The sequence below is a fragment of the Oratosquilla oratoria genome, chromosome 38, assembly GCF_046742065.1.
Source record: "Oratosquilla oratoria isolate Oo_2021 chromosome 38, ASM4674206v1, whole genome shotgun sequence".
Lineage (NCBI taxonomy): Eukaryota > Metazoa > Arthropoda > Malacostraca > Stomatopoda > Squillidae > Oratosquilla > Oratosquilla oratoria.
In genome coordinates this window covers 15708420-15720919 of record NC_134814.1, presented here as the reverse complement: position 1 = coordinate 15720919, position 12500 = coordinate 15708420, and the positions used below count along the sequence as shown (strand labels likewise).

General features: G+C 44.9%; 1 protein-coding gene across 5 annotated transcripts in view; it reads left to right on the top strand.

Annotated features, from left to right (window-relative positions):
• Positions 1 to 12500, top strand: part of LOC143019980 (uncharacterized) — a 171035-nt gene that overhangs the window by 158296 nt on the left and 239 nt on the right. Inside the window, exons 2-3 of one of the 5 annotated variants that reach the window (XM_076176051.1) lie at positions 2529 to 2687; positions 7085 to 12500. The exon at positions 7085 to 12500 is cut by the window's right edge and continues 239 nt beyond it. In XM_076176051.1, the coding sequence (XP_076032166.1) occupies positions 2529 to 2687; positions 7085 to 7645 (720 nt within the window). In that variant the 3' untranslated portion in view covers positions 7646 to 12500. Of the gene's footprint in view, positions 1 to 2528; positions 2688 to 7084 lie in introns of those variants that run through there. The other 4 variants (XM_076176052.1, XM_076176053.1, XM_076176056.1 and 1 more) reach the window with 4 other exon arrangements.

Below are 12500 nucleotides of genomic sequence, written 5' to 3'. Positions count from 1 at the left end.
GGGAGACGGTAGCGACGTGGGTGTCCTTCTGGACTCCGAATTCTTCGGGAAGAGGAAGGAGCCTTGATCCTCCCAAGAGACCAAGGTAAGGCCTCGCTGTCTCCGTGGAGGTTTCTGAAGAATCGACGTGTGTCTTCCTCATCATTCCAGGTCTTCCGGAAACTTGATTCCCTCAAGGGATTCAGGTGAAGCGTCCAGATCCCTTTTGGGGCTGCCTAAGTTACTTGGGGTCCAAGGAAGCGCAGAATCCGCCGAAGAAAAGACTCAAGATCCGGAAGAAAACGTGGGAGATACCACACAGAAAGATCCTTTTTTTTTTCCAAAAGCGATTTTGTGTATTTTTGTTTTGTGTGCCGCTAAAACCGTTCTATATTTCTGAGGAAATATTTCCAGCAATCAGAACGTTAAAAAAATTACTCTTTCAGCCCAGTGACTTTATTTTGTAACAACCAACCGACCCCGTTCTATTTAAATGCAGCAAAACTGACCCAAACAATCAAGACACCAAAGCAAGAAAATTACTCAATCCCAGAGCAATAGCTCATCAGAAACTTTTAATAGTTTAGAGTCATTCGAAAATACTGCACAATAATATCACCCGCAACAAAAACAACCAGTCACACACGTTGCCAAATGTACCACTCAGCTGATCACGTTCGTGGTGTCCACACGGGTGGAATGGTTAGTGTATGTGATCGCGGCTAATACCAGGTGGATCTATTCAGCTAAAAGGAATACTCCAGAAGAAATACTCAAGAAGAAATACTCAAGAAGAACGATTTAACACAGCTACAAAAAAAAAAAAAATCTTATACAACTGTATGAAGGCCAAGGAGAAACGAATGGAGAAAATAAATCAAAGGAGTAAAATGGACAAGAGACAAGTCTGTGAGAGACATAGTGGACCGAGAGACTTTATGGACGGACACAGATCCGGGAGAGAGATCCGGATGACAGGAGCGGATCGGGTCTGGCTCCAGTGACAAGTTGCCGAGCTCGCGGACCGGGAGGCCGGTGGTCGGTTAGGTCGGATAACAGTCCCATGACCTATCTTTAACCAACCCATCCCCCCTTACTCCTCCTCCTCCTCCTCTTCCTCCTCCTCCTTCATCTCCTGCTCTTCCTTCTTTTCCCTCTGCTTCCCTTCCTCCTCTTCTCCCTTCTTTCCCCCTTGAATCTCTTCCTCCCCTCCTCCTCTTCCTCCCCCTCCCACTCCTTCATCTCCTGCTCTTCCTTCTTTTCCCTCTGCTTCTCTTCCTCCTCTTCTCTCTTCTTTCCCCTTTGATTCTCTTCCTCCTCCTCCTCCTCCACTTCCTCCTCCTTTTCCTCTTCCTTCTCCCTCTCCACATTATCATCTTACTTTTATTCCTCCACTTTTCCTCCTCCTCCTCTACTTCCTCCACTTTATATTTTCACCTTTCATTCCCTCCTCTTCTTTCACTTCTTCCTCCTCCACTTCTCTGTTTCCAGTCCCTCCACCTCTTCCTCCCTTTCTCTTCTCCTTCCAGTTTTCCAGTTCTACTTTCCTTTCCCCCCTCTCTCAGTCTCTCCTTTGCTCCTTCCTCCCTTCCTTCCTTCCTTTCTTCGTGAACTTCTGAAGGATCTCTTCTTCCTGTGATATGGTCGATAAAGGGCGTCTTCCTATAATATGCTCGTTTCAGAGCGATCTTCCGGGTTTTTTATGAAAGAAACTCTACGGAAGATTTATCCCGTCTTTAACGTGTCCTTTTTCAAAAAATGTCTTGAAGTATAAGGTGAGTGTATGTGTGTTTTGTGTGCTCGTGTATTTGAGTGCGTGTGTTTCGTGTGTTTGTAAGATTTTCCTGTGTGTGTGTGTGTGTGTGTTTCAGTTCAATATATTATTTGTATCGCTATAAAGTCGTGTAATTTTGCCGTTTTGGAAACAATTATATATATCAGCTAAAACCATATTTCCTCATTATTGTGTACCTACACCATTGTTTATATTATTATGACTGTAACAATTGTACTAAACCACTAGCATCATTACTACAATTATTTCTCCCTTTCTTTCAGCCTGTTATTATTAAAATATAGCTTTGTTATCACTACAGCTATTGTAGCACCTAATTTTTATTATGTATATATATATATATATATATATATATATATATATATACACATATGTTATTGATAATGTAAAATATTGTATATGGTTCATCTAGTATTCAGTCTTCCTACATTTAGAAACTCTAGGAATTACCAGAAATACTTTCAAAATTTCGATAGACTTTTTTCCAAATATTGAAGACTATTCATCCTACTTTTCTTTCTCCACTTCCTCCTCTACATCTCGCACTCCACTTCTCCCTCCTCCTCCTCCTCCTTCTCTTCCATTCCATCCACTTTCTTCTAACTCGTCATTTTCTCCTCCTCCTTCCCTTCCTCCTCCTCTGACACCACTCTCTCCACCTCCTCCTCCTCTTCTCCCTCCTGTTTTCGGAAATAATGAAAAAATTTCGAATTTGACATTCCTTGTGATCTAACCCCCAATCTCCGCCTTGCAGGTGTACAACATGCTGATCACATCACTCTTCCTTCTCTTCGTTCTGACCACCGTCTCCCTCCTCATCTTCCTCCTGATGCGAAGACCCCCTTGCTGCGGACCCTGCAGGGACTCCTACCAAGACGCACATACGCCCAGCCAAGCCAACGGGAACTCCTCGGTGAGCCAATAGGAGTTAAGGGAGTCTTAGTGGAGTTGGGAGTCACAGAGGGTGTGTGTGTGTGTGTGTGTGTGTGTGTGTGTGTGTGTGTGTGTGTGTGTGTGTGTGTGTGTGTGTGTGTGTGTGTGTGTGTGCGTGTGTGTGTTTTTTAATCCCCAACCTAAGCTTCAGCCCTCCCCCCCTCCACCGGCTCTTCCAAGCCTAGATTGTACCATCCCCCACCCTCACTCCCCACATACCGCTGCCCACTTGTAGTAACCCGGCACACAGTTTGACGATCGTTAGGAAAAATGTAATTAGGGAAAAAGTGATTGGGATGAAGGTTGTAGGAAAGAGAGAGACGAGAAGACAGGAGGAGGAGGTAAGGAGGAGGGGAGGAGGAGAAGAGCAGGAGGGAAGGAGAAGAGCAGGAGGGAAGGAGAAGAGGAGGAGGGAAGGAGAAGAGTAGGAGGGGAGGAAGAGGAGGGGAGGAGGAGGAGGAAGAGGGGAGGAGTAGGAGGGGAGGAGGAGGTGGAGGAGGAGGTGAACAAGGAGGGAGTGGAGGGGAAATATTGTTTGAGAATTTACAACAAAAGTTGGAGTAGTAGGAAGTGATGGAAAAGACAGCGGAATTTGCGGGGGAGAGGTGGATGAGATGGTGGATGAGAAGATGGATGAGGGGGTGTAAGAGACAGAAGGGTTAGTGAGGGAGTTAGTGTTGGAGTTAGAATAGAAAACTGAGAAGGAGGAGGAGGAGGAGGAGGAGGTGGAGGAAGAGGAGGAGTGGGAGGGTGAGGAAAAAGAAAAGTGAAGATGGAGAAGACGGGAAGAGTAGATGGAACGGACTGAATTGATGGAGAAAGAACTGAAGTTGGCGAAAGAGGAGGAGGAGTTGGAGAAGAGATGTTGGTGTAGGACTTAGATGGGTAAATCGACAAGGTGCTCACACCACGAGGCGCTCAGCTGTGTGGTTGGACTTCCAGGGCAAGTAGAAGTCACCAGTAGTCAGCCTCGAACACGGGTCCACGAATTGCGAAGCACGATACAAACCAACCTACAAGAGTCAGTAATATTGTTGGAGATGTTAGAACAGTTGTTCCCAAACTTTTTTCTGTCATTTCCCCCCTGCACCCAGTTCAACCATCCTTCATGCGTTTGAGGGAATGAGTAGTTAAAACATACTGTGACTATCTACCAATTCATTTTTCAAATGTACATATATACTGATAAACAGGCATTCTCTCTCGCTCGCTCTCTCTCTCTCTCTCTCTCTCTCTCTCTCTCTCTCTCTCTCTCTCTCTCTCTCAGACATGAGAAAATTCATCTGAGATTATTTTAGTTAGTAGGTAGTGTAATTATTTCCCCCCAGGGGGAAATTTCCCCCAGTTTGGGAACCACTGTGTTAGAGGAACGTTGGTGAAGGAGGTAAAGAGGGAAACAGAGGATGAGGAGGAGAAAAGAGATAGAACAGGTGAAAGAAATTCCACAAAGGATGAAAGAAATACTGGAGAAATTAAATAAGGGACAAATATACTGTTGTAGATGGTAGAGGGAGAAGGTTGAAGGAGATGCAGCTGGGAATGAAGACGGTACAGGAAGAGATGGTGAGGATCAAATACGACTTAAAGAGAATTCCATTCCACTCCTGAGAGAGTTTCCATGGAAGTGAATCAAATAGCCTGATACCACTCAGTATAGAAAAGGGCTGGACATAGAAGGGTAGGGAAAATATGTGTCTGTGATTCACCATGGTCTTGGATCACGTGTTGGACTCGTGATCGACAGCTATTTCCCTCCCGGAAGAGAGCTCAAAGCTCATATATGACCCATCTATGGGTAATTCTGTGACCTTACACGCACACACACACACCCAACCCAACCCCCCGCCCATGGGAGATGGAGTAACAACTCGCAGCGCAGTGATACTAAAATTATTTCAACCTTGGGCGGGATTCGAACCCGGACCGCCGTAATGGCGGCAGGGGACTCTACCCCTGCGAAACGAGTGTGTGTGTGTGTGTGTGTGTGTGTGTGTGTGTGTGTGTGTGTGTGTGTGTGTGCGTGTGTGTATTATTTATCGAAGGCGCATAGCTACAAGCTCCAGAAACATCCATTACATCGATGTACACTAACGATTACCGAAATGGTCGAATGATGAATGGATGCATCCGGATCGGATGACAAGAGAAGTTAAGGAACGATGATGGATGAAAGGTCGCGAACTGCGATGGATGGCGATTGACCCGCCCGGATGATTTGATGGATTGCGTTCGGACGGATGAGTTACCTTGTGATGCAGCGAGAGTATCGGTTGAAACCTCCTCCGTGCTCGAGGATCTGATCGTGTTCATCTTTGCTAACACTCAAGTCGTACAATTACCCTGAGGTAGAGACAGATAGATAGACGGACAGATAGATAGATAGATTCGAGAATTTTGAAGATATCAATGGCAATAATTATTTGTTCCATAATACGTATATATATTTATACATATGTACATATATATATATATATGTACACACACACACACACACACATATATATATATATAATATATATATATATATATATATATATTATATATATACTGTATATATATATATCATATATATATATATATATATATCATATATATATATGTATGTATTTACATATTATATATATATTCACATACACATGTAAAAACAGACATACACACATGTATATGAACATATGTTGATTGGAGAGAGTGGTTTAGAGAAAATCCGGTATGGCGCAGTGCCTTATCGCTAGCGTTTCGACAGCCTTCCTCAGAGGAAAAATATGTGAAAGAAAATGTGTGCGTACATACTGTGTGTGTGTGTGTGTGTGTGTGTGTGTGTGTGTGTGTGTGTGTGTGTGTGTGTGTGTGTGTGTGTGTGTGTGTGTTGGTGTGTGTATTTATGTGTGCGTGTGTTTACATGTGCGTTTATGTGTGTATGTATGTGTGTACCTTTGTACGTACAATTCTTTGCGTGTATGTGTTTCTGTGTGCGTGTGTTTGATCTTACATGTGTATGCGTGCGTGCTTAAGCTCGTGTACATGTGTGCTTGTGCACAAACGTGTTTGCTTATCTGTATGTATGCCTGCATGTGCGTGGGCTTGTACGTAATCGTGCCCGTGCATGTGTGTGCATACGTGTAAGTGTATGTGTGTGTGTGTGTGTGTGTGTGTGTGTGTGTGAGAGAGTGAGAGAGAGAGAGAGAGAGAGAGAGAGAGAGAGAGAGAGAGGAGAGAGAGGGAGAGGGAGAGGGAGAGAGGGGGGGTTGAGTTTCACACTAATTTCACCAGACTGTTTAAACCCTGACCAGAATGGGTAGGCAGAAAGCCGGTCTTCCTCCTCCTGTCCTCCTTCTCCTCCTCTTCCTCCTCACCTGGCTGCATACTCGTACATGCAAGCAGTCACGGAGCTCCGAGTTCACATCAAAACCTATGAACAGCGTCATCGGTTCAAAAGGTTCATAAAAGATCAATGACTTACGCATCGTAGCTATGTCGATGTTTATACTGACATGGCTCTGACGCTGTCATGACGTCAGAGTTCAGATGTGTGACGTCACTTGCTGTGACGTCAGAATTTTGGTGTACGAGTAAGTTATGTGTGATCAGTGTAATGTATTTTTTTTTTTTGAAAAGCTAACTCCTTTGTCAATTACCTCCCATAGACCTGAATGAAAATGCCTGGCCTTATCCAATAAATTAAATATAAAAAATTCCTGGGGTTCTCTGCATCTGGAGTCTATAAATTTTAAAATCCTGCAAGTGGTCACACTAAAATCTTCGTGTGCAACTTGCCGTATTAAAAGGGTGGTGCTTTAGTTGACTTTGTAACAGACAAGTGGGCCGAGTGAGCGTGTGTGAGCGTGTGTGAGCGTGTGTGTGTGTGTGTGTGTGTGTATGTGTGTGTGTGTGTGTGTGTGTGTGTGTGTGTGTGTGTGTGTGTGATTCACCAATCACCACCATGGTCTTGGATCACGTGTTGGACTTGTGATCGACAGCTATTTCATCCCGGAAGAGAGTTCAGAGATCATATATGACCGATCTATGGGTAACGATGCGACCTTACACGCACACGCACCCCAACTCTCAGCCCACGAGAGTTGGAGTAACGACCCGCAGCGCAGCGATACTGATATTATTTCAGCTCTGGACCTCCGTAATGGCAGCCGGAAACTCTACCAACCACGCTATCGAGTCGTGTGTGTGTGTGTGTGTGTGTGTGTGTGTTCTCTCACACAAAGCCGTCAAAATAATGTTACAGGCCTACACACATTATGTAGGTGTGAGTGTAGTCGTATACCATAGATCAATATTCACAACAGATTTACTTACGAAAGAAAAACATTAATCATATTGTTTTTTATTCACAACCATACTGACCACGCTTTCCTCCTTCAGGCTGTTCCGGTGACATACATGACGGAGTCCCATGGCATTGTCGTCAAGAAGAAGATCCTGGACTCTCCCCCGCCCTACGAATCGCCTCCAGACTACCAGAGCCTGGCGCCAGAACTCATCATGGACGCCAAGACACTCCTACAGCTCGCTGCCGCCTCCTCCTCTTCCTCCTCTTCCCCGGTCGCTTCCATCCCGCCCTCCGCTTCTGCTACGCCTCCTCCCACAGCCGCCGTCACCCCGTGCCTGTCACGGCTGCACCACACCGCCGACGTCACCACCATCACCAACACGACGCAGGAGACGTCGTTCTTGGACTCTAACCCGGAGGAGCGGTGCGTAGTGCCTTCAGAACCAACCCGGCACCACCAGGCGCTCTTACCACCGCCAACCTACGAGAGTGTGGTCTACATTCCTGAGGACGGGAACCGGCCGATGGCTTACCAAACAAAAGACCATATCCCCAGCGACTCTGTCGTAACCAAGAGCGAAATGATGACGACCATTGTCGCGTGCGACGTGCTGACCGAGCCTCCGCAGCAGCAGCACGTGGAGCACTCCTGAAGAAGGTCTCAGCGAACTCGCTTTCTGAATCCTCGTAATGTATCAGAGATTAAGGTTCCTGGTGGGGGTGCCCAGGGTCTTACCTGACCCAGGGATGTTCGGGGACTGCCCTTGAAGAGCCCCTTCCCCATCCTGAGAGATTTAAAGTACTTAAAAGTACTTTAAAGTACTTTAAAGATTTAAAGGCTCGAAACGGTGCCCTTGACTATAAACGAGTTCCTGCAGGAAATTTCCTCAAGACTTTCCAGTTACCCTCAGGTCTCCGGATGCCATGACGTCATTGTAGGCATAGCATACCAATTGGTGTGATGAACTAAGAAGTCGCCTTATCGTTGCGCCTCGATAGACCTATAGCAGCCTTCACCCATGCTGGTGAAACCCATGGGTAGGGGTGGGCGTGAGGCACACACACACACACACACACACACACACACACACACACACACACACACACACACACACTGAAGTGTCTCACACACTTGGAAGACCTTTCTCCGACTCAGAGACTACACAGATCATCCGCAGAGATTCTTCGAAATTGGAAGGACACTTCCGTCAAACCTGGAAATAGACACACCAAACATGCCTCTCTCCCCCAGCCTCTCTCAATCCCTCCAAGAGGCGTAGAGAGTCTCCGGGAGGAGCCCCGAACAAGAACAAGAACAAGAAGAACAACGTGGGGAGAAAGAGTAGTCATCAAAGCTGGACCAGGAGAGGGGTAGAACAGAAACGGCGTCATCGATCTCGCCCCCGAACTCGAAGACAGCGCTGGTGTGTGTGTGCACCAGCGACTGACTGAGACCCACCAAGCTCCAAGCGGGTGAAGTTCCAAGCAGAGTGAAGTCTTGTGGAAACCTTTTCAGAACGTTGCAGATTCAGAAAAGAGGGAAAAAAAAGAGAGAACAAGAAATGAATAATAAACTACTGTGATAACTGTCATTCTGTTTGAGTCATAACTGATGTTTTGCCTCTGTACATATTATATAAGAAGGGTACCAAGAAGATGTCAGCGAAAAGTGTGTGGATTGAAAGGGGCGAGAAACAAGCGAAAATATAAAAAATATATATAAGTAAAAAAGATAAAAACTCGGTGAAAAATAAAAAGTGATTTATTGACCTGGAACGAGAAATAAGAGAAAGGATGAAAAAAAAAAAAACTAAAAGAAAAAGAAAACGTTAAAAAAAGATACTTGACACTCAGGTTTTGGACATACTATAGAAACATTACGTTAAGTGTTAACAAGTGGAGAAAATTCCAGAAATGGAATAGAGGAGGGCCGAGTGGAAAAGGAACGAAGAGATAAGAGAATGAACGAATTGTAAAGAAACTGTAGGAGGCGATTTACCAAGGTTCCCATTTATCTTTGTCTTTTTTGTAATCTACTCGTTGCGCTCACGCATCTACTGCCTCATCTTCATCCACCTGATTATCAATTGCCCATTGTTGCTTCACGTATTGATGTCATCGCTGTCATTGATGTTTGTGATGTCAGAAGACGAATGTTGGCTGGTGGACGAAAGAGGACAATAAATTATTTCTGATTAAAACCCCCCTTGCATTCGCCAATGTTAAATTGAACTACATGGCTGGAAGGAGTTAAGGCACATATGTGGACAGGTATCATGTCATATGCTTTATACAAATGGATAAATTAGATCATAACTGAAAGACGCACACCACAGTAATTACCATATCTGAGTCCATTTGCCTTAAGGGCCATCAATTAGAAGGTTCAAGATAGCTCGAACCACGGTAATCTCTATACCCCCAACAAAATCGTTTTGCTGAAACCAAAGCAAAATTCTATGAAGTCTGCTACTATGACGATGACGTTCAAAGTCCTCAAACATTGATATAGGATCTCTGTGTTCTGCGTACCATCATGGTCACTGTCACAAAGGCCGTAAATGTTGTTTGGATTCTGCTCGCACCCACGAAACGGCGGTCAGTTTGGTCTGGTATTCAATGTTTCTCCGTGTACGGTAGAGGACACACATCTGGGGAATCACCCTGGCCACTAGAGGTCCACCAAGAATGACGGTAGTCAGACAAGAAGAAACAGGCTTATCACCTTAATAAGAGTTCCTTGTCACTTAGGCCTTTTTCCTACTTCAATTAGGGCTTCGTGTATCAGTTAGGAATCTCGTCTTTACATGTGCATTTTCCATATGTAGAGCACTTCTCATGGAGGATGTCACCAACCCAGACACTCTTGGCAGATCCATCCATCCATCCCTTGATACTGACAGAAAGGTGGAATGTGGGGCGTTTCCCCACATCCCACATATTTACATACACACATACACACACACACACACACACACACACATATATATATATATATATATATACATACACGTGTTGTTGGTACATTGTGACAAGTTGATGAAGGTGGAAAAAGAAGTCACGGGTCTAGTTCCGAGTTACTGAGTTTATTCCTGACCGGTTTCGCTCTATGCTTCTTCAGAGGCACTCACACTCACATAAACACACAAATACACACACACACACACAAAGTTCTCAGGCTGGATCAGAGTAGTATTAATATACCTATGCATATTCTGCATTTTAGTTTAATCTAATACAATCCTAGTTGAAACACAACCCCTCTGGACTCGGTAAACAAAATCCAAATTAAACAAATAAATGTAAACGGTTAAAGACTTGCACCATCAGCAATAAGTGAAAAAGGGTCAATTTCTGGAGTATTCATGGACGGTCCAAAGTGTATTGGCTCTGAATGACTAAGATGTCTTCAGTCTCAGTGACTTGCTCCCTTGCACCATTGAGTGAAGTCTTACTTCAAGACTCCCCATGAAGCTCCCTGTGGAAGCAATTCTTTATCTAAAATCCATTTTTCTTTTGGGTCATTCAATACAGTCATTATTCAAACTATTACATTTATCATTAATATAATCCTTGACACCTAGTAAAGGTTGCCGTAAATTAGCAGAGAACAGAACCAAAGGTTTCATTAATTAGAGAGAACCTTTTCTAGTATATCGCACGATGCCTCTTGCGTATCGTAAGGTTTGAACTTTGGCATAAATTCTAAAACAGCATATACTCATTCCACACACACACTAACTCTCCCTCTTACTCTCACGCTCTCTCTCTATCTATATTTGTGTGTGTGTGTGTGTGTGTGTGTGTGTGTGTGTGTGTGTGTGTGTGTGTGTGTGTGTGTGTGTGTGTATGCGCGCGTGTGTCTCTGTCCGTCTTCATCTTTGTCTTTCTTCCATAGACTTTCCACGGTCCAGTAAAACACAACTGCGTAGATACTATTGTTTTTTGTTCACATATTGAAGCTGAGGCTCTTTTGTTTTCGAGTCCCCATGAAACAGCAAGAGAGGAGTGAGCCCAGAGGGGATGGAGTTTAGGAGTCGATTCACTGCAGCGTTTACTACCCTTGTTTTGGGTCTACGAGGCTTTAAATGGTGACGGTAATTATGTTCCTCCGGACACAAGCTCTGGATCACAGGAGAACCCCCCACCCCACCCACCACCCCGCCTCCCTCTGGCCATTGGAGGGTCTAACGGTTCGACGAACGCGGTTCGACAGACACGTGGTGTGAACGTGTGAACGGGGTATTTGGGGTTTGACCAACGTGTTCGACAACCAAATACCCCGTTCACACGTCACTTTAAACACGTGTCTGTCGAACCGCGTTCGACGAACCGACCGTGTGAACCCCCTTTTAGACGTAGTAATCATTGATCTAGTCATTTGTCACCTGCCTATGTTCTAGAAAGTCAGGTATAAGGTCGCACTAGAAACTACCTTTATTTTCTCTTTTACTGACTCTTCCTCATCTCTCTCACAAGAGAAAACGAGACATTTCCTCCCCCCCACCCCCCGCCTTACTGTTGAAAGGCGTAGTTTACTTTTTACAGTTAGTATCATTGCCCTGACATCGTTACCGTTAACGACCTCGTCAATTCAATGACTACCAGTGGACCTCGGACAATGCCCCCGTTGTGTGTCTTTGCCTTTACGAAGTCGCCGAAATTTTGCGTGTTGACACTCTTGTCCACTTTGCGAGACATGAAGGACCAAAGATTTTGCCGAAAACAAGTGCCAAAAATTGCCATATATTGTCTTCATTTCTGTAGCGCACCGGATATACCCGGGGTCTGCAGTATATACGACAGTATATCCCCAGCTGGAAACACACACATCCGAGGTGGACGTGTGATTACTTTTCCTTAGGATCCTGACTGTATGTCATGAATAAGTATATAATTCACATTAGATTTATACTCAACTTGGTGAGTCAATGGACCTTTTACAGTCAGGTCACGCAATCCGTCAGAAGGCCTTCGTGTTGAGGTTGGAGTTGGGGTGAAGGGGTGCCAATACATACAAGATGGACTTAAGAGTGGCACTGTGCCAAGTCTAAGGAACTACAGTACTGATAACAGACCATTTCCATTTACTGGTAGATCTCCTTTGATATCAAAAACGTGACCGGACAAAATGGTGTGCCTAAGGTTTACGAAGGATTTTCTTTCATTCAGCCGACCAATAGAGACAAACGCCGTGACAGCGCATAGCCGCACCCGCCATTCTCCTCCAGTTCTTTCAGTAAAGGACCAAAATTACTGATGGATATGAGAGGCACCAGACGCCTTTCTAGAGGTGCCACCAGTGGGAGAAGAAGGCACTAGCTTACTTCCTAGAGACGCCGTTAGAGGAAGGAGGCACCAGTCGCCCTCCTAGAGGCAAAAGATTCCCTTCTGCATCACTGTAGTGCTTTTTCATGACGTCATTGTGGTTCATCCCTTTCCACCAATCATCAACCGCAAGTCATTCTCCATGACAACAGTCGAAGCGACCAGTCATTGATCCCATTC